At 39.6% G+C, this 27946-nt stretch overlaps 1 protein-coding gene across 9 annotated transcripts in view; it reads left to right on the top strand.

The window, feature by feature from the left end:
* atrx (ATRX chromatin remodeler) overlaps positions 1–27946 on the top strand; it is a 178298-nt gene that overhangs the window by 116525 nt on the left and 33827 nt on the right. For all 9 annotated transcript variants that reach the window (XM_078211911.1, XM_078211909.1, XM_078211912.1 and 6 more), the window contains 7 exons: positions 3894–4024; positions 6134–6222; positions 10472–10635; positions 11044–11197; positions 13407–13507; positions 23074–23182; positions 26145–26322. In XM_078211911.1, the coding sequence (XP_078068037.1) occupies positions 3894–4024; positions 6134–6222; positions 10472–10635; positions 11044–11197; positions 13407–13507; positions 23074–23182; positions 26145–26322 (926 nt within the window). The remainder of the gene's footprint in view (positions 1–3893; positions 4025–6133; positions 6223–10471; positions 10636–11043; positions 11198–13406; positions 13508–23073; positions 23183–26144; positions 26323–27946) is intronic.

Below are 27946 nucleotides of genomic sequence, written 5' to 3'. Positions count from 1 at the left end.
ACGTATCTGTCAGGGTGCCTCTTAAACATTGCTATCGTATCTGCTTCTACCACCACCTCTGGCAGCACATTCCAGGCACTTACCACAGTCTTGAAGCATCACGCAACCAAGCCTCCCATCCATTGACTCTGTCTGCACTTCCCACTGCCTCGGAAAAGCAGCCAGCATAATCAAGGACCCCACGCACCCCAGACATACTCTCTTCCACCACCCTCCATCAGGAGAGAGATACAAAAGTCTGAGGGCACATACCAACCTAGAACAGCTTCTTCCCTGCTGCCATCAGACTTTTGAAAGGACCGACCTCGTATTAAGTTGATCTTTCTCTACACCCTAATTATGACTAACATTACATTCTGCACACTCTCCTTTCCTTCTCTATGTACAGTATGCTTTGTATAGTGTGTAAGAAACAATACTTTTCACTGTATGCTAGTACACGTGACAATAAATCAAATCAAAAGCAGTGTTCCATTAATTGATAGTGATGTGAGAGGGTGAAAGGTGTTTAGTATTACAACAGAGTACCTTTGCAGAATTTGTATGCAATGTATATGCACTGCCTGAGACGGTGCAACTTTGCAGTGTGAATATGAAAGCAGTGGAGTGTTACCAAATCACTCTTTTTGAACTCAAAATCGAGATTCCTGCAAAATGACTCTTAACTCAAATACTGCCAAGTTAGTAGATACCTATCAATAATTTTATGGTCTGTTTGTGATAAATGGATTTTAAAACTTTATTGATTAGCCAACAGCTTACACTGTGCAATCAGTGAACACTTTGAATTTGTGGCCACAATTGCCTAATCAGCACAACTTGTACGATATTTCACCAAATTCTTTGACAGTAACTACTGAGCGTGATCTGCTTACTAATCTTAGAACTACAATGGTGCATTCAGCTTGTGGCTTTTACATAAATGATGTTTCATAATTATAAGGTTGAACTTCATTTTCATTCAAGTATGCTATGATATCATTGTGTCGTTTAATGACATACAGAAGTTGAACTAAGGTGAACTTAAACCAGATGTTTGATTTTTGGTATGAAATAAGGTAATGTTGCCTAACTGGCCTGCTTAGGTCTATGGGGTGATTTATTCAGTAGCAGAGATGCTAGTCAAAGCTTTGCATTTGTTTTCATAGTACAGTCCCTCTAATTTTGTTCCAAGTTGTTAAATTATATTTAAAGAATATTGTTTATCCTAAACTATTTTATTTAATTTGGATTGTTAGGCACATGGACTAAAAATCTATGATTGTAGTATGTTGGAATTACATCTGTCACAGCACCTAACCTGCTGAAGTCTGCAGTTGTTGGAGGGTATGTTAGCATGGGTTGTATGACACCTGCTACACAATGAATGCATTTTAGATCGTTACTTCCTTGATGCTTCCATATCTGTCAGCCAGCTAAGGTGCCCTGGTCTTCTCACTTTGGCTGCCTATGTTTAAAAGAAAAATGCTTCCCTGTTTGTGTTCTCCTGACCTGGACCACCACCTCTAGCAGCTCCTTTAGCCTTTTGGAGATAAGAACTCTCTTCTGATGGTGTGCTTGCCTTTCTCTCATTGCTCAGTCTTTTAGTGGGTGTGGAAGTGGGAACTCATGGCACAGGCTGTGTGGCGTTCCTACTATCTCTAACATGACGGGCCTTGAAAGACAACTGAACACGGCTTGTTGCAAAATGAAATCAGATTTTCCTGTAGCCATCGGAATCTGGCATATCTAGCTCCCAGTTTAGTGGTGAGGTGTGAGGGTGCATGTGTGCTCAAAATACAGATGCCTTCCAAGAAAGGGCCATATGAAAGTTTCAATTTTACTCTTTTGACTTTATCCAATTTTTAAAAAAAGTTTATTGTCTATAGGATAGAAGCAAATTCCCCATTCACTTAAAAACAAACTCTGTTCTCTGCTGCTACATCTAGTTGAACTGTTAGAATAAAGTGATAGCCTAGATATTTAGCCCAGAGTTGTCCATTTAACCCATTATGTATTTCAATTTAATCCTATTTTTCTGCTCTTTCATATTTCTTTGTTTTATATTCATTATTTTAAATGCAGTCTTCATCAAAATCAGTAAATTTTATACCTACTGGCTCAAAAACCACCAGTGTTAAAACCTGCCATGTTTGTGTGAAGACATTTCTTCATATTTTCCCCCTCCCCTATGTTCCTTTCCATACTAATCTTAAATTCATATCATTTATTACCAATTCACCAACCACTGGAAGCAATCTTGGACTATTTACTCTTTCAAAACCTTTGATTTTGAAAATTAACCACCAATATATTTCCCCGCCCCCCCAGCTTTCTCTTCTAATTTGTGCGCAGCAATGTTCCACAGACAGAAATGTGATAACGACCAGGTAATCTATTTTATTCATGTTGGTTGACAGCCAAGGCACTGAGTAAAGAGGGGGAGAGTAGTGTTGAAATCTGAGGTTACAAAGTTAGTTGGAGTGGCTGAAATTGATGGATTTGGTTTTCTTACTGTTTAAATGGAGGAAATTTCAACTTATCCATGCCTATATATTGGGCACAGTAAGAAGTCTTATAACGCCGGGTTAAAGCCCGACAGGTTTATTTGGAATCATACATAATCATCACCTGATGAAAGCTTGTGATTCCAAATAAACCTGTTGGACCTTAACTTGGTGTTGAGACTTCTGTGCCCACCCCAGTCTGTGCTGGCATCTCCACATATATATTAGCAAGTAGCCTGACAGCACAAGCAATGGAAGTGTTGAAAAGGGTTGGAAAGGTAGTCTGGAGGTGGAAGTTGACTCTTTGAATGATCTTGCCAAAGGGTGACATGTAAATGGAGAGGAGGGGACTAAGCATAGTGCTTTCTTGGTTTCTGAAAGCAACAGTTGGGGTACTGAATGAAAGGTCATTGTTGGGTGTGTGCTTGCCATGATCAGGTAGGTATGAAACAAGTATTAATGCAGGTTTTGGATGCTAATTCTGAAACTATGTGGATTTCATCCCAAGTAATTGCTTGGTTTAACACTAATCCAATTAAAACAAATTATCTGCATTTATTCTTGCATTTTTCTGTGCATGCAAGACATTGCATTAATACAATTCCTTTCACAACCTCTATATTCCAAAGTGCTTGACAGCCAATGAAGCACCTGAAGTGTACTCTGTTGTATATAAGGAATATGGCAGCCAATTTGTGTGTAGCAAGGCCCCACAAACACCACTGTGATAATGACTAGAGTATTTGTTTTTTTTTAAAAACTGATGTCGGCTGAGATAAATATTGGCCAGGGCAATTGGAAGAAGTCCACAGTTATTTGAAATAGTGCATCGAGAGTTTTTACTTCAATCTGAGGACAGTGGGGACCTCAAATCCACATCTCACCCGAAAGATAGTACTTCCGATATATCAGCATTTGCTCAGTATTGTATTGAAGCGATTGTCGATTTTTAAAATTATGTATTGGTATACAGTGAAAAGTATTGTTTCTTGCATGCTATACAGCCAAAGCATACCGTTCTTAGAGTACATAGGGGAGAAAGAAAGGAGAGGGTGCAGAATATATAGTACCAGCCTATGTTTTGTGTTTAACCCTCTAGAAGTAATAACTAGCTCCTCTACCTTCTCGTTCAGAAATCCGTGGTGTCAAAATGCTGCAATCAACACGCAATATTATTTTTCTTATCAAACGGTAATTTTGTTAAGTCTCATTGTAAAAGAGAATATATTGCACTTGGTGTAAGGTGAGTCTTTTTGGCCAAGCTGTTAGTTCACAGATTAATGTGTGCATTGGTCCAGTTGTTATTTGGGTGTCATTTGTGTCACAGCTCAAATAATTTCCAGCTTTCTTGCCTTTTCAAAGCAATGTATAAACTCTAAATTTCAAAGTTACAACTTCCACTTTCAGGTGTGGGGAGCAGTAATGAAGGTGGAAGGGGAAAAACAGGAACAAGACTCTTTCAGGATTTTCAGATGCTGAGTAGGATATGGACCCACCCTTGGTGTCTGCAGTTGGACTACATCAGTAAAGAAAACAAGGTACAGTAAATGAATATAGTGAATTGTATCTATATTCAAGATCTTTATAAAAATGTACCACCTGAATTGTTTCTTTCAGAACAATTTGCAGTTATATTAAGGCCGTTGGTGTTCTTCATGTTTAAAATGACCCAATCTTGAATTCTGACATGCAGGTGATTGGGATGAATCTTGCTGTAACATGGTCGTAGGCATGTAACAGAATTGTTAACATATATTATGCAGGAACTGAATATCGACATTCATTATTAGCAGTTAGTTTGGTAACTTGCACAGTAGCATCAGGAATCCATGTGGAAAGATGATTAAGAATATCCTGGCCTGGAGATGCCATTAGTTTCTGCTTTTTTTTTTAAAAGGACATTTTGCCTGAAATCCTCCAAACCAGCCAAAACAATTGTGGAATTTCAAACACAAATCGAGTTTCTACGGTTGTCTACACTTGTTTAAAAATCATTGCACTGGAAGCCAGACCCACCTAACAAATTGGCCACACTCCCAGATTGAGCTCAAATGAATTGTGCACCCCCCCCCCCCCCAAAAGAACCACCACCGCAAATGTTATATGCCCAAAGTGGCCATTCAGGATCGGCTATGATGTACTGAATGGATGCTTGCTATGTTATACATCTTTGTTTGTGGTTCACCAGATTCTGTCCTGTTTGAAGGTTATACTTGTGTCCTACTGGGTAGTGATCAGAAGCCAGAACCTTAACTGATTTTAAAACTAAGCTTTATACATTGACAAAATACAAAGACTTGCTTTTAACAGAGCTATTCACGTGTTAAAACAAAAAATTCTAAACTTTTATGCAATGTAAATAATTGCTCTGTGTTTCCCTTCTTCCCTCCCTCGCCATTAAAATTTTCCACTATTTAATTCCACCTTTAACTCATGGTTATTGATGAAGACACTGATGTACAGTATTCAGAAGTATTAGATCAAACGAAACATGTATTTAAATTCAAATGCTAATCTGGAAATCTGACCTAAAAACAGAAAATGCTGGAAATAGCAGATTAGGCAGCATCTGACTTAACCTTTCAGGTCATTGAACTTTGTTCTCATTAGCGGTCATCGACCTGAAACATTAACTCTCTTTTTTAATGAGACAGCAACTATGGTACTTACTGGCAGGATGGTGAACATTTGATGTAGGGAATACCAATTTTTTTGTTTCTACAGATGGAACAAAGTCAAGTGAATCTACTAAGCTAATTTACAGGTCTAAATTGGCTCTACATAATAAAGAAATGGTCATAAATTAAATGTTTGCTATTACCAGCTGTCAGGAGGATGATGTCCCTGGAGCGAATGCTTTCAACCAAATATATAATTAATGTGTTTTTCTATTCGTACCTGATGGGAAACATTGAGAACTTCAATTTTAAAATTTAACTAGCCCCTTGGAGCAGAGCAGTTCATTGGTAAAAAGCAACAGTTTTCCTGGTAACTAATCTGTGTCTGATACAGATAATAGTTTTGCACCAAGGGCGCTGTTTTAAATCCCCCCCCCCACCCCCCTTCCCTGCTTTAGCTGTTATCATTATCCTTGAGGACCATTCAAGAGGAATGAATTTACAATCTAGTTAGAATCTGTTGATGTGAAAGAGGTTTGAAAATGTGAATAACTTCACATTTTACCAAACCTCATTAATTTGAAATTGAATGTCGAGGCCTTTGCCTTTAATATTCACAGACAGGATCATCTTGGAAATATTTTAGATGGTGAACTTATATGATGGGTGCTATTTAAATTGCTGCCCTCCAGATATGGTTTCTTTGAAATAGCAAATTTTCTACCAGCTGCGACTTGTCCAAATGGGAGTTGGATATTGTCAATTTCTGCATTATGCTGTACCATTGCAATTTATGGACCATATTTGTTTCTTCAGAGACTTTAAATGATTCCTACTTTTTTAAACCACTGAAAGCCTCGTCTGCCTCAACGTCTGATTGAAAACTGAAAATATACATCTGCATGTTATGTTGGAATTGTTATGGGAAAGCCGTATGATAGAGGATGTTTGATTATTCTTTTGACTTTGATTTTAATGGCAATAAAATAAGACACCTGAAAGTGAATTAATCTCTCTCCATTTATTTAGGGATACTTTGATGAGGACAGTATGGATGAATTCATTGCATCAGATTCAGACGAAACTTCGATGAGCCTTTCCTCTGAAGATGAGAAAAGGTTTTTGCTTTGCATATGTTGGCTTAAAGGAATGATTTACAATGATTTGCATATGTGTATGTTAAGTCTATTGTACACAATGTATGGCAAATCACCTAATACCTTCCTAACATTCCAGTGCAGTATGACTATGCCCACTTCTTCCCTATCTACTGTCACAAATCTAACATACAATCCCTGTTATAGAACAATTACTGAAATGGGGAATGTATGTGGTTAAAGTGCCAAGAGTAGCATGTGGTTTCATAGAGCAGCTGACGACAGATTTGGCATCCCATTCCATTTTCTTCATAAACTTTCCTACTTTTCAATTCTGTAAAGATGGTTAATTCCATACAGAATTTTCATTAAAAAATAAGAGCAGCAGTAGGCCATTCAGCCCTTTGAACCCAATCTGCCATTCAGTGAGATCATGGATGATTTTCGACTTCAACACTATTTTTCAGCATTATCCCCATATCCTTTCCTGTTTGTAATGTGTAGAAATTTATCAATCTCATTCTTAATGACTGAGTCTCCACAGCCCCCTGGCTGTGGAGTATTCACAAACTAAAGAAACCTCTCCCCATCTCCATCCTAAATGGTCTGTCCCTTAATCTAATACTGTCACCTGGAGAAACATTCCTGCATCTTCCCTGTTGAGCCCTGTACGAATTTTGTGCGTTTGACTGCGATCACCTAGCATTCTTAACTCCTGAAGCCCAGGCTATTTAATTTTTCCTCATGGGACAAACTGTCATCCCAGGAATTAGTTTGGTGAACCTTCATTGCACTCCCTTTATGGCAAGTATATCTTTCCTTTGGTAAGGAGACCAAGACTGTGCACACTACTCCAGGTGTGTTCTCACCAAGGCTCTATACAATTGCACTAAGACATCTTTCTCCTTGTAATAAAGGCGAATATACTATTCTAATTCCTAATTGCTTGCTTGCTGTAGCTGCATGTCAACTTTCACTGACATATCTTTGCATATTAGGAACCAATTTACTAACTAATTGAACTATGGAATAATGTTCTTACAATTCCGTGACCTATCTGCATTTAGTGAAAAATCTGGATTTAATGAGAAACTGAGGAATGCATCCCAGGGTAGTGAAAGAAATGTCAGAGGTAATAGTGGATGCGTTAGTGGTTATTTATCAGAATTCGTTGGATTCTGGGGTAGTGCCGGCGGATTGGAAAATGGCTAATATTACGCCGCTGTTTAAAAAAGGAAATAGACAAAAGGTGGGTAACTATAGGCCAGTTAGCTTAACGTCTGTAGTTGGGAAAATGCTGGAATCCATCATTAAAGAAGAAATAGCAGGCCATCTGGATGAGAATGGTTCGATTAAGCAGACGCAGCATGGATTCATGAGGTGAAAGTCGTGCTTGACGAACTTGTTGGATTTTTATGAAGATGTGACTAGTGCGGTTGACGGAGGGGAACCGGTGGATGCGGTGTTTTTGGATTTCCAAAAGGCGTTTGATAAGGTGTCTCTCAAAAGGTTGCTGAAGATGATTGGGTCACACGGAGTTGGAGGTAGGGTGTTAGCGTGGATTGGGGATTGGCTATCCGACAGGAAGCAGAGAGTCGGAATAAATGGGTGCTTTTCTGGTTGGCGGATGGTAACTAGTGGCGTGCCGCAGGGATCGGTACTGGGGCCTCAACTATTTACCATTTATATAGACGATCTGGAGGAGGGGACTGAGTGTAGGGTAACAAAGTTTGCAGACGACACAAAGATAAGTGGAAAAGTGAATCGTGTGGAGGGCGTAGAAGGTCTGCAGAGAGATTTGGACAGGCTGAGTGAGTGGGCGAGGATCTGGCAGATGGAGTATAACGTTAACAAATGCGAGGTTATTCACTTTGGAAGAAATAATAGCAAATTGGATTATTATCTAAATGGAAAGAAATTACAACATGCTGCTGTGCAGAGGGACCTGGGGGTCCTTGTGCATGAGACGCAAAAACCCAGTCTGCAGGTGCAACAGGTGATCAAGAAGGCAAATGGGATGTTGGCCTATATTGCAAGGGGGATAGAATATAAAAGCAGAGATGTCTTGCTGCATCTGTACAGGGCATTGGTGAGGCCGCAGCTGGAATACTGTGTGCAGTATTGGTCCCCTTATTTGCGGAAGGATATATTGGCCTTGGAGGGAGTGCAGAGAAGGTTCACCAGGTTGATACCAGAGATGAGGGGTGTTGATTATGAGGAGAGACTGAGCAGATTGGGTTTGTACTCGTTGGAATTTAGAAGGCTGAGGGGGGATCTTGTAGAGACCTATTAAGATAATGAGGGGGCTGGATAGGATAGAGGCGGAGAGATTCTTTCCACTTAGAAAGAGGGCACAGCCTCAAAATAAAGGGGGGTCAGTTTAGACAGAGTTGAGGAGGAACTTCTTTCCTCAGAGGGTGGTGAATCTCTGGAATTCTCTGCCCACTGAAGTAGTGGAGGCTACCTCGTTGAATCACGGATAGATGGATTCCTGATCGGTAAGGGAATTAGGGGTTATGGGGATCAGGCGGGTAAGTGGAACTGATCCACTTCAGATCAGCCATGATCTTATTGAATGGCGGGGCAGGCTCGAGGAGCTAGATGGCCTACTCCTGCTACTATTATGTTCTTATGAGGTGGGAGGAGAGGGTAGAGTATGTCTGCTGCTTAACTCAGGAGCCTGCAAATCCAGACTAGGAAATTTGAGTCCATCGATTTAACTGTAGAACTGGACACGGAAGCTCTCAGCCAACAAATTTAGAAAATGACCCCTAGAGGGCAGTCAGTGTACTACCTATCTATCCTGAAATGTGGAAAAACGTCATATGGGCAATTTGCAGAACTGATGGTGCCTGTAGAATTGTCACCCAAGTACAAGTTGTCTTCAGGTATGGGAGCAGGGGGGAAGTTGAGGTGGGGGTGGGATGGCTACTTGTATTTTGTAACTAGTATGTTCATATGGGTATCTTGACGGACAAGGGAATCAAAGGGTATAGTGTGAAGACAGTAAGGTAGACGTCACAAACACATCAGCCATGATTTTATCCTAATTACCCATTCCTGCTCCTGGTTTGCATGTTCGTATTTAAAATCTTCCAACACTGCCATTTGTATGGCTGTCGTTGCGAAATTGTGGATCCATAGACACTTTATAGTTCTAACAGATCTTGGCAGAATTTTTATTTGGATGATTTTAGCTACTTCCTATGACCAATGATTTGGATATTTTGCTCATAGAATCCCTACAGTGTGGAAGGTATTTTGGCCCATCGAGTCTGCACCAACTCTCTAACAGAGCAACTTGCCCAAGCCCTATACCCATAAGCCCAAATATTTACCCCAGTAATCCTTCTAACCCCCACATCTCTGGACACTAAGGGGCAGTTCAGAATGGCCAATCAACCTAACCTGCTCATCTTTGGAGTGTGGGAGGAAACCGGAGCACCAGAAGGAAACCCACGCAGACACGTGGAAACTCCACACAGTCACCCAAGACCGGAATTAAGTCCTGGTACTTGGCACTCTGAGGCAGCAGTGCTAATCGCTGTGCCACCATGCTGCCCATATATATCTGGTTGTGAAGAAACTATGATATGAATTGTTGGATTATTTTTCCTTTGTGTAGTAATAACTGAATTTGTTTTCAGATCTGTGAGAAGAGATGTTTCTACTCAATTATGCGGTCATCATCTCTCTCTAATCCAACTAATGTTTTGGCGTTGGAGCTTGACTAAAATTAAATTGGGGGTGATGCTGTTTATAATTCAAGTATGATGTTTGCACCTTAACACCTTTAACTCGGTGTACAAATCTATAAGAAGGAGCCATTAGAGTTTTTCGGTGGGGAAACCATTTTTGTCAAAAGCTGCATGCAGCTGTTTTGAGCAACATGCTATGCAACCAAGAAAAAGAAAAGTCCTAAGTAAAATACTGGGTCTTGGAAAATGGGTGTGGGACAATGAACCTCCAAAGGAGTCTTGGCAAATAAGTTTGGAAATGTTTTAAGTGAATGCTTTAGTTTGTTAGCAATGTTTTAAGACAGAGGTTAAATCATTCATATGTTTCAATACATTCATCATTTTATTTTGTAGACTGTTGGGCTGTCCTTTTTAGAAAGTAATTTCCATTCTTGTATTGCTATTGGTGAGTTGAAGAATATGCTGCTTTATACAGTGCGGTATTATCCGCAGAATGTAACTGAGTGTGACAGGTAGCAGTTGTAACGCTTACAAAAATTGCATGCTAAATTGATTGCTTTGATTAAATTTAGGAAAAAGAAAAAAAAGGGAAAGAAAGATGGTAGCAGCTCAAAGGAAAGTGGCAGTGACAATGATGTGGAAGTGATCAAAGTCTGGAATTCGAGGTCACGTGGTGGAGGAGAAGCCAGCACAGAAGACAAACCTGCAGAGCCTCCTGCTCCAAAAGTAGAAGACGGTAGGAATTGGGTTCTTCATTTGGCTAGTATCTCATTTTTAAACAATTTGCATGAATATTGTGCTGTGCACATTTTACTGTGAAAGTTAGTTTTAATACACAAAGCAGTTTAGTAAATTTATGTAAATAGTTAGTTGGCTTGATATGATTTATCTTTAACCGCCACAGAACCAACAAATCACTATTTAGTGTTTCTACTGAAATGCCTGGGACTTGCAGGAGCTTGAAAACTCCTCACATTTGTAAAGTAATGACTTGTTTTCAAGCCTTTAATGTTTTCACATTTTCATATTAAATGTTACAGTTATGGATAGAATGTTTGCAATTTAAATGTGCTGCATTTCATGACTTATTTCTACTTTTACAAAAATGCTCCATGTCTGATTGTTTTTTTCCTATTGCCTACAGCAAAGCCACCCGCTGGTTCCAACCCAGGTAGCCCTGCTGCAGATTGGTACAAAGAGTTCATCACAGATGCTGATGCAGAAATATTGCAGCATTCTGGGAAAATGTCCCTTTTGTTTGAAATTTTGTACATGTCAGAAGCAATTGGAGAAAAAGTGTGAGTTAACAGTACTCCCATTCAAAACACCTAGTTTTTTCTGGCCTTATGGAAAGATTTTTTCTTTACAGCTGTTCTTGAGAAAGGCATCAATTAATGGTAACTTATGCCTAAAAAATCCACTGCACTGTTTTCATACTGTGAAATTCTTTAGTAGCCCATGTCAACTTTGCAAAGCTCCCAAAAGTTTTTGGTTAAAATTGTCTGCTGTGACATGGTGCATTTAGCAAGGAAACAGTTAAATTGTTCATTAACAATTCAGAGTACAGTGGGAGCTCAATAGAATGAATCAGATTGTTTATCAATCTGAAGATTTAACTGTAAATGGCAAAAAGAATGAAAAGTGCATCAAAATTGCTAAATTGCAATGTGTTTTTGTCTTTCATCTGTTCTCATTGCAAAGAATGGCTGCACTGTGAACATCTTTCTCACTGATTACTATTCCTTATTTAGTTTAATTAGGGCATCATGATCGGCACGGGCTTGGAGGGCTGAAGGAGCTGTCCCCGTGCTGTACTTTTTATTTTATTGTCCCCACTGGCTGTCCCCTAGAGAGGCGAGTCCAAATTCTGATATTATCCACCCGTGCCAATCTGGGTCTTCCTTGTGCATGTCTTTCAGGCGTTTTGCCTAGCATTACCTCTTTCTAAACACTACCATACTTTTCTCAACACGTGTCCAAAATATTTGAGCTTCTTTGTTATTATTGTCCCAAACAAGTTCCCCTTAATACCAGCTTTCTTGCTCACTCTTCTCTTTCCCCCACCACCCCCCTTCCTGTCTAATCCTGTTAGAATTTTATATTTTGAATATCCTTATTTGAGCCTCATCACCTTTCTAAATGTTCCAGCTTTCACAGCTATACATTATCACTGACTCAATCTCTGGAAATCTGAGATGTATATAGACCTATTCAATTCACATTTGTGTCTGGGTTTTCCATTTGGGTTACTGAGGATCAGTAAAAGAGGGTAATAGGAGTAAAAATGTTAAAATGCATTAGAACACAGATTAGGGTCAATAAGGCAATCTAAAATGTTCAATCAAAGCAGCAACAGCACTAACCTTTACAGCCACTGCTTCATTGGGTTAGTCATTTATTTCTAAGAATTTCATGGCTGGACACATACATGCATGTACTGTTTCTATCCAGTGTCTTGCAGTTCATTTTATTTCACAGTGATCTTTATATTTACTACATATTGATTTGATGTGAGCCCAACATTTTAACCTTTTGTGTTTGCAATTTTAAGATGTACAACAGTTTTCTATCTTAAAAGAACACCGCTTTCTACACATCTTGTAAATGAGGAATACATCTAAAACTGTAGAATAATGGAATTTTTCTTCCTTGCACTCACGCTCACACTCTTTCAAGGTCTTAAATGCCTTGAAGTGTGTGAAAAGTAATAGGTGGCTGCTCCTTTTGGGCTAATAAGTGTTAACTGCCTATTTTAGCCCCTCATCTCCCAAAGTATATTATGTTGGGGTGATGTGGCACTGTATCTGCTATATCTAGTGAGCGCTCCAAGAACTTGTCAGAGCATGCTCCAAGGCAGCAGCAGAAGTGCTCAAGTGACGAGTTGTCCTTGGGCTCAAATCCCCTACCATCAGTTTGAAAGGCACGCAGTTTCCAGTCTTGTGAACATAAAGTCGAGAATTATTTGGTCTGGCATTTGGGGTTGAAAATTATATTGCATTTCCCTGTGGATTTATTGAGTGCATATTTATAGATTGAGTTCTTTGTAAAACTGCAGCTGTTCTACGTATTACCTTATCCAATGTCTTGAGAAGTGTTTAAATTGAAGTCCAAGTAGCCTCCAATTGAATTGTTTCTGAAAACAGGAATGACAGATGTAGGTGGCAGTAAAAATTACACTGCTTTGCTTGATTAGACCTCTTTCCCTAGGTAACAATCCAAATATTGAAAGTAATTTTGCTCACTCCTATGGTAAACTAAGTACAGAAAAACATTTATAGCAACAAATTCCTATCTTTAGCTTTGCTGAAAAATACCAATTGATCTACAACAATCCTTTTTTATTCTTCCGTTCCACCAACACCCCCCCCCCCAAGTGTTCTAGTAATGGAATAGAATACGCTAGAAGCTTCTAAAATGAATTAAAAAGTTGAATGTAATTGAGTAGAGTTGGCATTCTTTTTTCCTTGTTGGATGCAATAACATTTTTATATATGTATCCTATTTCAGACTTGTTTTTAGCCAGTCCCTCATATCATTGGATTTAATAGAAGATTTTCTGGAGATGGCAAACAGGGAAAAGTCAGAAAGCAAAGCTGACATTTATAAAGGTAATTTTAAATTCATTCTTTCCTCAATTTACAGTTCAGATGCTATACATATAATCCTGTGGGCTGCCCTGAATTTTTGTATCCTGAATTGGAGAAGGTATATAACTCTTAGCCAGGAAGGTTTTATTTTAAATTGTTAGCAAACAAATACATTTGTAATTCACACATGAGACTTAATATTGAGATGTATTTCCTGGGACTTTTTGGTGTTTGTGTTGAAACTAAACTTAGATATATTGTTTCAACATATTATTTGACACCCAATTTGGTTTGTTTTTCCACCCGTTCTTGCTCAATGTGTTGTCAACGATTCAGCATTTATTTTTCAACATAGTGGACCGTAACTTCCAAGCTCCGGGTATTGGCTTTGAGTAAAAATCTTAACATGTAATTGAACACAGATTAGCGTCAATAAGAGATTCTAAAATGTTCATTCAAAGCAACAGCACTAAACTTTACAGCCTCTGCTTCATTGGGTCAGTCATTTTTTTCTGACACTTTCAAGGCTGGACACATGCATGCACCTACTGTTTCTAGTCCATGTCTTGCAGGTCATTTTTTTTTCAATAGTAACCTGTTTGTTTATTTACTACATATTGGTTTGATGTGATCCCAAAATTTTAACTTTTTCAATCCTTCATGTTTGCAATTATCAAGGTGTACAGCAGTTTGTTATCTTACAAGAAAGCATCCAGCACAAAGTTGGTATGTGGGTACAGCAAGTGATTAGGAAGCTAATCGTAATGTTGCCTTTTGTATAAAATTAGGGAGGATTTGCTGCAATTCTACAGGGTATTGATGTGACCACATCTGGAATACTGTGTGCAGATTTGGTTTCCTTACTCCAAGAACATAACTGCATTAGAAGCAATTCGGAGACAGTTCACTTGACTGATTCCTGGATAAGGGGGATCTTATGAGAAATTAGGTTATTTCTCTGTCCATTGGAGTTTAGAAGAATGAGATGTGATCTTATTGAAATATACGAGACCTTCAGGGGACTTGACAGAGTGCATGCAGAAAGGATATTTCCCCTTATGGGAGGGACTTGAACTTGGACACATGAAAAACAAAGGGTCTCCCATTTAAAATGGGGACAAGAAGTGACCTCTTATAATTAAGCCATTGGAGTTCAAGTAAGGTTCTGGTAAATGTACACTGCACTCCCTCCAATGCCAACACATTCTTCTCTAGGCATGGCATCTGGAAATGTTCCTTGTGTGGTTGAACCAGGACCCTGGATAACTGAAGAATGACTTTTGCTCCCCTTTCTAATAATCTAAATATAAAGCCCAGAATTCCATTAGCTTTTTTGGTCATGTCCTCTGATATTTTTATCAACATATATGATCCTTCAAGTTCCTTTGGACTTCCACTGTTTGTAGCTTTTCAACATTTAGTACGCTTCTCTCTTTTTTATGTCCAAAGTGGATGACCTTACAGTTGTCCATTTGTAATCCATTTGCACTTCCATCCATTGATTGAATGTATTTATATCTCTTAGTTCCATTCATGCTGCTAATGATGCTGTCTATATCCATGTCATTCACACATTTGGGTATGTTAGTTTCCCTGTCCCTTCATCTAAGCCATTAATAAATATGATGAATAGGATTCTTGCAGAATGCCCTTCATCACGAACTTCCAATTGGAGTACTTGCCCGTTATCCCTCCTTCCTGTCTCTTTTGGCTCACCCAGTTTTCTAACTAAGTGCCTTCAATTCAAGAACTTCAGTTAAGAAATCTCTCTTATAAGGGATTTTATATGGACTTCCAAAAAGCATTTGATATAACATCTATAGACATCCCCGTCTAATCGTTTTGTAGAATTACATGCATAGATAGGTAACACAGAAACAGCCCTTTGGCGCAATCAGTCCTTGCCAGTATTTATGCTCCACTCAAGCCTCCTCGATCCTTTCTCATCCAAATTTGCCGCCATATTCATCTATTCCCTTCTCCCACATATGCTGGTCTAATTTTCCCTGCGGCACAATGTTTAGTTATTGATGTATTTGTACACTCAAGATTCATTTGTTCCTCTTCCCAACCTAGACTTTCACCCTCCAAGTAATAAGTGACCTCCATATTCTTCTTAGTAAAATGTACTACCTCACATTTTGTCTGTGGTGAACTTTATTTGCCCATTCTGCTGGTTTATTAATGTCCTCTTGTAATTTGCTGCAATCCTTCTGCAGTATTGTGTCATCTGCGTTTTTAAAATTGTTTTTGACTGTTAATGTGGGTTTTGAACAGTAGTGTTCGCAGTGTTGATCCTTATGGAACACCACTTCCCACCACCCACCATTCTGAATGACTACCCTTTCTTCCTGCACTCTGCATTTTGAAGCCAGCGAGCAATCCATTCTACCACTTCTCCCCTGATTCCACATTTCTGATCTTGCTCATTAGTCTATTTATGAGGCACCTTATCAAAAACCTTTTGAAAATCTGGATAAGTTACATTTGCATTACCACTGTCTACTCTCTGGCCACCTCGAATTCAATAAGGTTAATTTCCCTTTTGAAATCCATGATGGCAATTTTGTTATATACGTCTAATTTCTAGATGTTTTTCCATTCTCCCCTTTGGTAAGGATTCAGTTTTGCTTCCTGGTTTGCAGCTTGCAGATACTTCAGTGTGATTGATTCCTTACTCTGCTTGATGGTGTCAGTATTGTTAGATGTCTGGAGATCTTGACTTGGCCCCATATTCAAACTAATGTCAAGAGAGGGGCAATCCCTCTAGAGATTGCGAGGTCTTTGTGGGCAGCTTCCTTTAGAGATCAGTAGCTCACACCATCACTTTGCCACTGTCTGTGAAATCTAGACCAAGATCAGTGAAAGGCAGCAGTGCAAATTTTTTCGGAAACCTCTAGGTTAGAGGCACTCAGATTCTGTCTCTTATGCCATCTTTGATCATTGGATAGGATGTCATTTAGTGTGGTTTCTGGACAAAGCTTTCCTGGGACCACTTCCAAACAAGTAATTCATGGCATGATTGAATCTCTTTATTTACCATTATGTGGATCTTGGAGTTGGAGTATATAGAAACATAGAAACCCTACAGTGCAGAAGGAGGCCATTCGGCCCATCGAGTCTGCACCGACCACAATCCCACCCAGGCCCTACCCCCACATATTTACCCACGAATCCCTCTAACCTACGCATCCCAGGACACTAAGGGGCAATTTTTAGCATGGCCAATCAACCTAACCTGCACATCTTTGGACTGTGGGAGGAAACCGGAGCACCCGAAGGAAACCCACGCAGACACGAGGAGATTGTGCAAACTCCACACAGACAGTGACCCGAGCCGGGAATCGAACCCAGGACCCTGGAGCTGTGAAGCAGCAGTGCTAACCACTGTGCTACCGTGCCGCCCTTGTCCGTACTTCTATATACATACGTACATAACATCTATATGTTATAGATAAAATGTGTTATTTGATTACAGATACTTATAGTTGGCAGCTTAATGAGCGCTGTCTGGCTACTGGGTTGAAAATATTACAGATCATTGAAAGCAGTGCAAGTAGATTCTCCTTGAACCTTGTGACCAATGTGTGAGGCTGGTTGTAGCTTTGTGATTTTACAGATTACAAGTGAAATACAACATACCTCTTTCTGATTACACTTTGAAGTATTCTATATATGTGTTGTAACCATCTGAAGAATCACCATAGTAGTTTTAAACCTTAATTAAAAATCTCCCCTTTGTGGGTAAAAGCAAAAGTTTACTCCTGGTATGTTGAGGGTTTGCATATCTTAAACACAATCATATGTCCCCCGTCTTGCAGATTAGTTCCAAGGTGAGCATTTTTTTGCCTCCGCTGTGAATTGCCATCATTATTTTGGGAATGTAGTGCGAAGGATTAAAAGTTGTGCATTGGTGAATCTGTTGGTCCTTTTGGTATGTTTGTATATTTCTTCAATCCAGAACATAGTAGCAAAAGTTACTTTGAGGAGAAAACATATTTGTGTAGAATGAGCAAATGCAGAAACATGCATCTTGATTGATGGAGAGATCGAATCTGTAAAATAATAGATGGGGTGCCAGTCAAGGAGGTTGCTTTGTCCTGAATGTTGGTGAAACTGAACTCATCCAGGCAGGTTGGGATTTTCCATCATGCTCCTGGCTTGTACTTTGTAGATGAAGGACCGGCTTCGTGGGAAGTGGGTTACTTGCTGTAGAATTCCCAGCCTCTGATCTCTTGAGCAGTATTTATAAGGCTGCTCCAGTTAAGTTTCTGGTCGATGGTAACCCCCAGAATCTTGCGGGGCATTTAGTGATGGTAACGTCCAAACTGAATCAGTAAGCAGGTTAACGCAGAGTAAAGGTTGCTTGATAGCACTGTTGGCAATACCTGATGATTGAGAGTAGATTAGTGTGTTGGCATTTAGCCGGGTTGAATGTGTCCTGCTTTTTGTGGTGTTGTGGGAAAATCACCACCCTGAGTCAGACTTAAAGATTCAACACGCAGTTTTATTGGACAAAGCTTTGAGAGAAGTGCTGCGCTCTCCACAGTGCATGCAGTCGCCTTCTCAACTTTACAATAGCAGTTGAGCATCTTTCATACATTTTTAAATAATAGACAAGTACGGACATTAGCCGTTAGCACATTGTTATACATAGAGTAGATCCATTTATGCATTTATGTCCCCCATCAACAACTGATCTCGTTACCAAAACTCATTGTTTTGGTTCTGCTTTATCTCAAGCTAAGGTGCCTCAAGGTCTGATCCATTTCCTGCAGTAATTTAGACACTAACAGGTTTTAACTCGCTGTGCAATGTCTGTGCCCAAGTCAGCACATCTTAATGTCTTTTCCCAGAGTCCATTTTGTGCCAGGTAACCATCTTGAATCCTTTAATTTTGAGTTTACTCCAACAGTGGATAGGACATTCCCTGGGCAATTTCCGCATATCCAGACTAAATGGTGAGGGCATTCCTCTCCCTCACTGTGTGCCACTACCTGTGGTGAGTCCTGTCTGACAGGCTGGTGTCTGGTGTCTTGGGTGTTGTCTGTAAGGTATGATTCGATGAGTATGACCATGTCAGGCTTGATTAGTCTGTGGGATAGCTCTCCGTGTTTTGGCAAAAGCCCCCGGATGTTAGTAAGGAAGACTTTACAGTCAACAGGGCTGAATGTGCTGTTTCTGGTGCCTTGGCTGATGTCAGGTAGTCCAGTTTAATTCTTTTTTGACTTTTCTGCAGTGGGTATGGTACATTTGGGTGGCTTACAAGGAGGGCATTTAAGAATCTGTTTGGAGTCACATATAGGCCAAACCAGGTAAGGACGGCAGATTTCCTTCACTAAAGGACGTTGGTGATCCAGATAGGCTTTCGCAACAATCAGTAATAGTTTCATGGTCACCATTACTGGTATAACTTTTCATTCCAGATTTATTAATTGAATTTAAATCCCAATAGATAAATTGGTGGAATTTAGTCCACTGATGTAACCACTATGCCAGTGTCTCCCCATACCCTCATGGCTAGCTTTATTTAAATGAGACCCTACTGTTTAAGATCAGTAGTGTTTCCATATCCTGGATGGTCTCTTGCTAATGGACCTGTGCACACCCTTCTACTACAGGTAAAATAGAGATGTTTACCATTTGGGTATTCTGTGTTTGCGTGGACACATGCCTATTTTTTGTAGTGGGAATCAATTGGTTTCCAATCTTTAATCAACTATCTGAAAGGCAATGTGAACATTCCCTGTAAATGTAAATTGAGTGCGAAGTGTAAGTGTACATGATATATCTGGTTTCTTTCATGCTATGCAAGTCGGCAGTGTTTTCATTTCAAAATAGTGCTGTGTTCAGCATCATCAATTTTGAGGTTTCCCATAATCCATCAACTAGCATTACAACTTCCGGATGTCACCCAAAAGGAACTTAATGCATTCTGCATTCATATTGAATAAATAAACTTTAACCCCAATGAATTAAAGGTTAGTTAACCAGTGCCTGCAGCAATCAGCTGTACTTTTTTTGTACATCTGGCATTAGGTAGTGCTGTTTCACAACATAATTAAACTGCAGCTGTTCTGCATTTCAGTTCTATAGTGATTAGACCGTAGAAGTTTGATTCCTGAAAGCATTACTTTGGGGATGCAATTTGTCTGGGATAGATTGTTACCTAGTAATTGAGACTGTGCACGTGGGGGAATAAGAAAATAGGGTTAATGTGGTAATTTGGGAGGTTAAATGTGTTTTGTCTTTTGAAATTGACTTTTATATAAAGATAAAATATAAGATGATTTTTAACTTGAAATATTAGGTTGTATTTTCCTATTTAAGTCCCTATCCATTGAAAAGTTGAGCATGTAACTTGAAGACTACACTGATAAAAAGGCCATGCCATGTAGAGGATGGGGCCTGGGTGGGATTGTTGTCTGTGCAAGCTTGATGGGTTGAATGGCAGCCTTCTGCACTGTAGAGATTCTATCTGATCTGACTAGAACTGCAGTCTTTAGATTTTAATGGAAGTCTGATTGTAAGTTGTAAAGGAATTGCAAGATATTTTCCTCAAGTTGTAACTTGCTAGTTACAGAACTTAATGTAGTTAAAAAGCTGTGTTAGTTTATTATCGACCCGTTTTAGACACTTCCTTTAATATTTTTTCGCCAAAATTTGATTGCTTTCCCTGTTTTAAAGGTGAGTAGAAAGTGCAGTAACAAGTTTTTCAATGACTGCTAACAGTATCATTCAAGAAGCTTTGCAGTGAGCTAATATGAGCAATGTTTTATCATTCGTTCCTGAGGTGTGACTTATTGAAATATTAAGTTTGAAGCACCTTTTTCTGTACAGTACTTAGCCCTCATTTTTTCACTTACCAATAACAACTGAGCAATAGCACCAGCTTTAGTGATGATTTTGCTGTATTGATTTGATGAAAATATCAATGAAAATAAGTACAAATATAAAATGATTTCACAATTTTCAAAACTTTTAAGACTCTGGCCTGGCAGTTGAATTAAAGCAGAACGGCATGACTTTAGAATGATGAGCAGTAATATAGTGTTGCCAGTGTGGTCTAATGTTACCTTGTAATCAATAGAACTTCTCTGAGATACATGGACTCCTCCCTATCATTGATAATGCAGGAGCAACACGATAGCAAGGTGACCTAATGTGGCTGGTTTCTGCTGGTGTAGAAAATTTTTTTATATGTACATGGCTGTTACCAATTTTTTAAACAGGTTTTTAAATAAAAAGTGCTCCAAAAATATTTCCCCTTTATTTACTGAAATGTAAGCCTTTTGTATTGGCTGTTATGCTAACTTTTAAAGAAACTGTTAACCTTTGAATTTTTTCCTGTTAACTTGTTAAATATCAATCTTTTTATCCAACCGTCATTCTAAGTTCAAATTGTTACTACTGAAATAGGCAGTAAAAGTCCTGTTTCTAAATGTGTTTAAAGAAAAACCTTGCATGGTTCTGAAGGCAGGACATCGGGACAAAACTGGTTACAGCAAAAACAGTTACGACAGTAGACAATGTTCACAAGTGTTTATGTAATAGTTAAGAGTAGCAGATTCCATGCTGCTGAAATAAAATTATTGAACACTATAGCTTTCATAAAATATTTTTCTTCAAGGCTGAAATCAAATATATTTACTTCATGGGCTAAATGGCAGCCAATAGTCTCTTCTGTATCCTTAGACTTGAGTTCTTGCGCATCTGTTTTGGTTTTGAGAGAAGTAGGTTATCAAGCATGTTTAGCAATGGTATGATTTTAGAAATGGTGGAGTATTTTGGAATAGTTAAACTTGACAAGACTTTATATTTCAAGAAGAACAATAAGCTGAGAAAGTATAGGTCACTTAATGTGGCCTGATTATACATGAGCTTAATGAAAACTAAATGGTATTTTGATATACATTTGTAAAGGCTTGAAAAATTCAGTTGATTTAAAGGAAATTGGTGTTTGAATGAAGGAAATGCATTGAATGTTTTATGAAATATCAGATATTTGGTAAAATTCATGAAAATTAAGGCATAGTATTAAGATGAGTGTAGCTGCATGGATGGAAAAAATGCATGGGAATAAAAAGAAGTGTGTACAGAGAAGTTGATTGGAGGAGTGGCCTAGAAGGAGGTTTGTTGTGGAAAGATGTGGAGGCAAATTGTGAAAGGCAAGATTACTAACCAGGTGAAACTGCATAGGGACCTATGAACATTAGATGGTAGCATAGGTTTAAAAAAACCGTTGTATGTAAAAAGACCAAGTAGCTTGCTCTGCTCTATATATATATATATATATGCAGGCATTGTACATAAAGGCAAAGTTATGAAATTGTATTTATCGGAAATTAGTTAGGCCACTGGAACCATTGAAGTTTGAACTTTCCATGACCCGGGTAGTTGTGCAATTGAAAGATTCACTTGCAAGACAGAAGAAATTCTCTTAAGAATGAGATGAGGGCTTTTCAACCCTTTATTTGTCCAGCTAGAAAAATTACTAAATGATTTAAATAGTTGTTTGGTTGTACAGAACATGAGTATTGTGTGTGTGGTGTGGGGGAATGCTGTCGCAGTTTAGTTTGTAGGGAACAGGTCCTTGCATATGAATACATGTGGCTTCTATCAGGTGTAACTGAGTGACATTGCAAGCCTGACAAATAAACTTAAATTGGTTAATGTAATTCTTAGCACATTCAGGATTGTTCAGCAGATGGCGTCCAATTGAGGAACCAAATCTAACATTAGACATTATGTTCTGGGTTTTGCAAGTTTGGTTTGTTGAGCGACATGCTGTTATGATTCGCTAGTTGGTGGGACATACAGTTGTGCCTAGCATAGCACTGGCTCCAAAATTCATAGATTCTTGCTCCCAGGTGAAGCTAGCTGTTTCATGCTGTGATGCAGTGACAGCTCAAATGGTGGTTTCCGATAGCAAGACGCTGCCATCAAGTTAAAAAGATCGCAGATCTCCAGTGTTAACTTTTTTTCTCCGTATGCTGCAGATCTGCTGAGTACTTCCATTGTCTATTTTTCTGTAGGTTTCTATGCTCTGTGACCAGCTGGTGACCTGCCTAAATTCTTGAGGCTGTTTTTTACCCTTTTTATTTTCTCCTATGTATATTTATATATGTATGTTGCAGGTAGCAGAGCTGCACTACAAAAATATTGGCCTCTAAAATGGAAGTGTTTGACAAATGGTCAGATTCATTTTTTCTCTTTGATAAATATATATTTATTAGAGTGGTAATGCAAACCCAGTCAAGATTTTTGTTTCTCAGTCACCCATGACTTTTTCCTGATTTTCCAAATGCACCAACTGTGACTGAAAGGTGCTGTGACTGCCAACTAGCTTTTCTTTTTGACTCCCATCCCCTCCCCCATCTGCACACTTGAGAACTCTGATGTCTACGGTCCCACAAAGATGAATAACACTGCTGCAACAATTGTGCTATTGTTCTGACCCTAGATTAAAAATTCATCTGGAATCCCTGAGCAAGTTTGGTTGCTGAAGAACCTTTGCATTTCATTTTTATGAACGTAAGCCTTCATCAAAAGGATATTCCATTTACAATAAACATTTCAAATTGCAGGTACTGGAAAATGGTACAGAAATGTAGATTACTATCGAATGGATGGTTCTACAAGTGCACAGACAAGAAAAAAATGGGCTGAAGAGTTCAATGATGAGAGTAATGTCAGGTAATGTATACCAAAATGAATGTAAAACCTTTGCCATCTATTAAAAATCTGCAGAACTCACATGCCTCAAGTTCTGTGAAATGGGAAGGTGAAAGTTTTGCCATTTTTCAGAAGTAATTTCAAATTGATGCCATGATATGTATAGGTAATATTGACTGATGTAGGATAGCATTAAACTTGCGCATGATTTGAACAGTTTGGGAACACATTTCGACTAATTCTGATAATTCAAAGATGCTGGAGAAAACTATACTTGTGCAACATCGAAACAATTTGGAATGCAATGAATTTATACTGATTGTGAGTTTGAACTTGTCCATATATTATTTGGATAAACAATTTGCAATACATTAGTTTATCATGATGTGGAGATGCTGGCATTGGACTGGATTGGAGTGGGCACAGTAAGAAGTCTCACAACATCAGGTTAAAGTCCAACAGGTTTATTTGATATCATGAGCTTTCGGAGCGCTGTTCCTTCATCAGGTGAGTGGAGAATTGGGTTCACAAACGGCATATATAGACAAAGACTCAATTGCAAGATAATGGTTGGAATGCAAGTCTTTACAGGTAATCGCCTTTGCAAGTACAGCCCATGCGGGTGGAGAGAAGTTTAATCACAGGTTAAAGAATTGTCTCAAGCCAAGAGTCTTTGTCTATATATGCCCTGTTTGTGAACCCAATTCTCCACTCGCCTGATGAAGAAGCAGCACTCAGAGCTCGTGATACCAAATAAATCTTTGGACTTTAACCTGGTGTTGTGAGACTTCATAGTTTATCATGCCCTGGATTTTATGGTTGCAGTAGCAGCAAACAGTAAAGCTCATGACTGTTGAAGCAACACAACCAAGTGCATTCTAATCTGGAAGTTGAGAATGAATGGCTCCTAAGGAGCCCATCTTGATGTTTCTGTTGGGGCCTGTCACATGCAAACATAGGCTGACTACACAGCACCTGCATCAGTTTTTATGTGGAACATTTTTTTTAGGGCTGCTCCTAGCTGGTGCAAAATTTGCTCGCAAGTACAGCCCTCACTTTCTTTGGGCAACCCTGACTCTTCTGAGGGGTTCTGCCAGCCCTCCTGCTCCCCTACAGCACCTCGGGCTCTTTTTACCTGGTTCCTCAGTCCCACTGATGTGAGAAACAGCACAGATAGAGGGGAGGAGGAGACTGGAGCCAGTGTGTGGGGGGGGCAGGTGTTGGGTGCTATAGGACTACAATTGAAAGCATCTCAGCTAAAACTTTGAAAATCATTAAAACCAGCCCATCTGTCATTGACCTGGAAACAGACCTCGAGGATCATGTTTTCAGCTTGTGACATCAAAGGCAGCCTGATTTCACTGACAATTTGCTGCTGGCCCCCTCTCGTCAGTTTGTCATTGGACCTATACTGCAGCTGGGAGAGCAAGTTCCTGCTGCCACTTTATGGAAAAGGTCGAGTCATGGTTTTTCCAGTGGTGTATGCCTCTACTTCGCCATGACTGCAAGATCTGGGCAAGTGTGTTTAGTTTGGACAATTCGACAGACTAACAGAATATAGTGTTCCCAGTATGTGCTATATAAATAATTCCAATCAACTCTTTGTACACTACAAAATCCAGGCCATAATTGCCACAGTCAGTGGAAGAATGGTAAATTGAATCCTTACTGAGGAACACAGTCTATTCGTTAAGATATTTAATTCTATTAGAAAAATGGGATTGAGAGAAACGAGAGAGACAATGTTTTAAAACTTCATTTTAAAATTTTCAGCAAGAATTAAATTCTGAAAGAATCATCATCAGCCTGCCTACAGTGCAGGAGGAGGCCATTCAGCCCATCAAGTCTACACCGACTGTCCAAAAGAGTATCTTGGTCCACCCCACCACCGTATCCACATAACCACACACGTGTCAAGGCTAATCCACCTTCCTTACACATCTTGGACACTATGGGGCAATTGAATTAGACACTGCTCTTGTAAAAGTAATTTTCAGTGCCAGCCAACCATTGTTCAGTAGTAATTAAGATTTGCCACGCTGTTTAAAAATTTGCTTCCACTTGAATGGACAAGCCCTCACGTTTTATGGCATGTGTCATGCTTAACTAGTGGATAAATAGCCCAACATCTAACCCTTCCATGTATTTGAAAGCCTCATCTCTCAGCAACAAACTGGCATAGCGACTTTCTGTTTTCTGTATTTGACTCTGCATGTGCTGATGCTGGAAGATACTGTTCAGTTTACTAAAGTAAGTCTGATAACTTCAACATATTCTGATTCCAGGATATGGGCTAGTGAGCTTGGAGCATAATTTGAGCAAAAGTATTTCTCTCTCTTTCTCTCGCGGCCCCCCACCCCTTTCTCTCGCCTCCCACCCCCCCCACCACCACCACCACCTTCTCTCTAGCACCCCCCCCCCCCCCCCCCCCCCATCTTTCTCTCCTTGGCTGCTGCCCCCCTCTCTTCTCCCCCTTCTCTCTCTTGGCCGCCTCTCTCTCCCCCCCCCCCCCCCCTCTCTTGGCCGCCTCCCTCCCCCCCCCCCCCCCCCCCCCTCTCTCTCTCTCTCTCTCTCTCTTGGCCGCCTCTCTCCCCCCCCCCCCTTCTCTCTCTTGGCCGCCTCCCCCCTCTTCTCTCTCTTGGCCGCCTTCCCCCCCCCCCCCCCCCTTTCTCTCTCTTGGCAGCCTCCCCCCCCCCCCCCCCCCTTTCTCTCTCTTGGCCGCCTCCCCCCCCCCCCCCCCTTTCTCTCTCTTGGCCGCCTCCCCCCTTTCTCTCTCTTGGCCGCCCCCCCCCCCTTCCCTCTTGGCCGCCCCCCCCCCCCCCTTCTCTCACACCCTTCCCCTGCTCCTTCAGAGAACTAAGTGAAGCCAGGATGAGAAGTGTCCTGTTGAATGCAGCACTAAAGGTTTGCTGTATTTTTGATTTTTATCAATCCTAAATTTATCAAGCTTTACTTATCGTCTTTGGACAATTTTTTCTTACAGAGGCCGCCTGTTCATCATTTCGACCAAAGCAGGATCCCTGGGGATTAATCTGGTAGCGGCCAACCGTGTTATCATTTTTGATGCCTCCTGGAATCCTTCCTATGATATTCAGAGCATCTTTCGTGTTTACCGTTTTGGACAGATAAAGCCAGTCTTTGTCTACCGATTCTTGGCTCAGGTAAAAAGATGTTCCTCATTGTATCCGAATATAAATGTGTGTGCGCGCAAAGAAATTCTAGCGTGAAAATAGTGGAGCTTTTGAGTGGTTTTGGTCCTCTGCATCCTTTTTTTTTAAAGTGTCGTCTACTGTGTGGTTTTCTGCCTTTTTACTTAATGATTGCTGTAACTTTTGATTGTCTGAAACACAATGCTCTTGATGCATTGAGTGGGCAAGCCCTTCCAATTCAGCTGCTAAGAAAATGTTTGTGATGAAGTTTTCACCACTAGCACCAGCAGGCAGCATCGCAGGCTATGGGATAATTTGGAGAGGCTTTCAACAGCTCTTCAAATTTTCCAGTTCCACCCATGATGATGGATATCTGTGTTGGGACTGAAAAACTCCAGCCATGATTACTGTTCCTTTCTTGCTTAAAACTAAATGTACTGTTTTTTTTAAAAAATGGAGGAAAATCAATTTTTTTTCACAAAGCATATGGATGCAGTTTTGTTTTCGGTTATAGCAAAATGTCCTTGTCTCTGTTGCCTTATCACGTGGATTATTCCAAACGCTGAACACCTTTTGGGCTTAAAAAGGACACTTCATGTTTGCACGTTATTTTTCATTTTAAAGCTGTCCCCTCGTTCCATTGCCCTGGCTTTATCTGAGTATTCCAGGTTTGCGTATTTAGTTTATTTAAAGTTTATGTAAAGTTTATTTATTACTCACAAGTAGGTTTATAGTAACACTGCAATGAAGTTACTGTGAAAATCCATAAGCTTTGTGGGTTTTTCTTCAATTTAATCCATTATGGAGAAGCTGCTTTGACTATTTACTAGAAAGCATAGGTAAAACAGTGCAAAATCAACCTCATTATTTCACTATTGGATTTGGACGGGAATGGTTTAACTTTTGTAAAATTGTATTAGCCTTTGATCGTGTTTCCTTACAAAGATCATATAGGTGAGTCCTTGTCCTACATTTGAGGTAATTTAATTTTGTTCTTTCGTGGGATGTGCTGACTAGAACAGCATTTATCGTCCATCTGTGGTTGCCAATGAGGTGGTGTGCTGAGCCATTTATTGAACTGCTGTAGCTCAACTGAATGAATGGACAAGACATCACAGGACACTTTTTTAAAATCTGAGAGTCTATATATTTCTAATTGTGTTTTTGGCTACTGAAAAGCTTTGCTTTTATATTAAAACACATGAATCTGTAAAGACTGCTACTTCATTTTATTCCTCATGATGTTTGAAAAGCCAGTTAAAATCAATAAGCAGATTGATTTTAATTTTTCTTTCCCCTCCTCCCAGCAGCTAAATGTCAGATCATATCTAGTTGAGATTAACGATCACTAGGTAGAAGTATTTGTACCAATTCAATTCAACTATTTTAAACGATTTAAGAAAGAAAAAGTTTCCACTTTCCCTGCACATTTAATCCACAGGATTGCACTGTGAAGAATTATTTCTTGACAGTCCTAAATTTGTACTCAAGACAAAGTCCCTGTCCCTCAATTCAATTAATGTTATGTTCTAAATTTACACTTTTCGTCCCATGGACTATTTTATCTACCTTTGTAAGATGAAAATATTTTGAAGATTCGATGAATTTTCTAATGTAGAGAATATTCGGAAGATTT

This window comes from Mustelus asterias, chromosome 4 (assembly GCF_964213995.1).
Source record: "Mustelus asterias chromosome 4, sMusAst1.hap1.1, whole genome shotgun sequence".
Taxonomy (NCBI): domain Eukaryota; kingdom Metazoa; phylum Chordata; class Chondrichthyes; order Carcharhiniformes; family Triakidae; genus Mustelus; species Mustelus asterias.
Note: the sequence above shows the minus strand (reverse complement) of the source record. Positions and strands in the feature narration are given on the sequence as shown.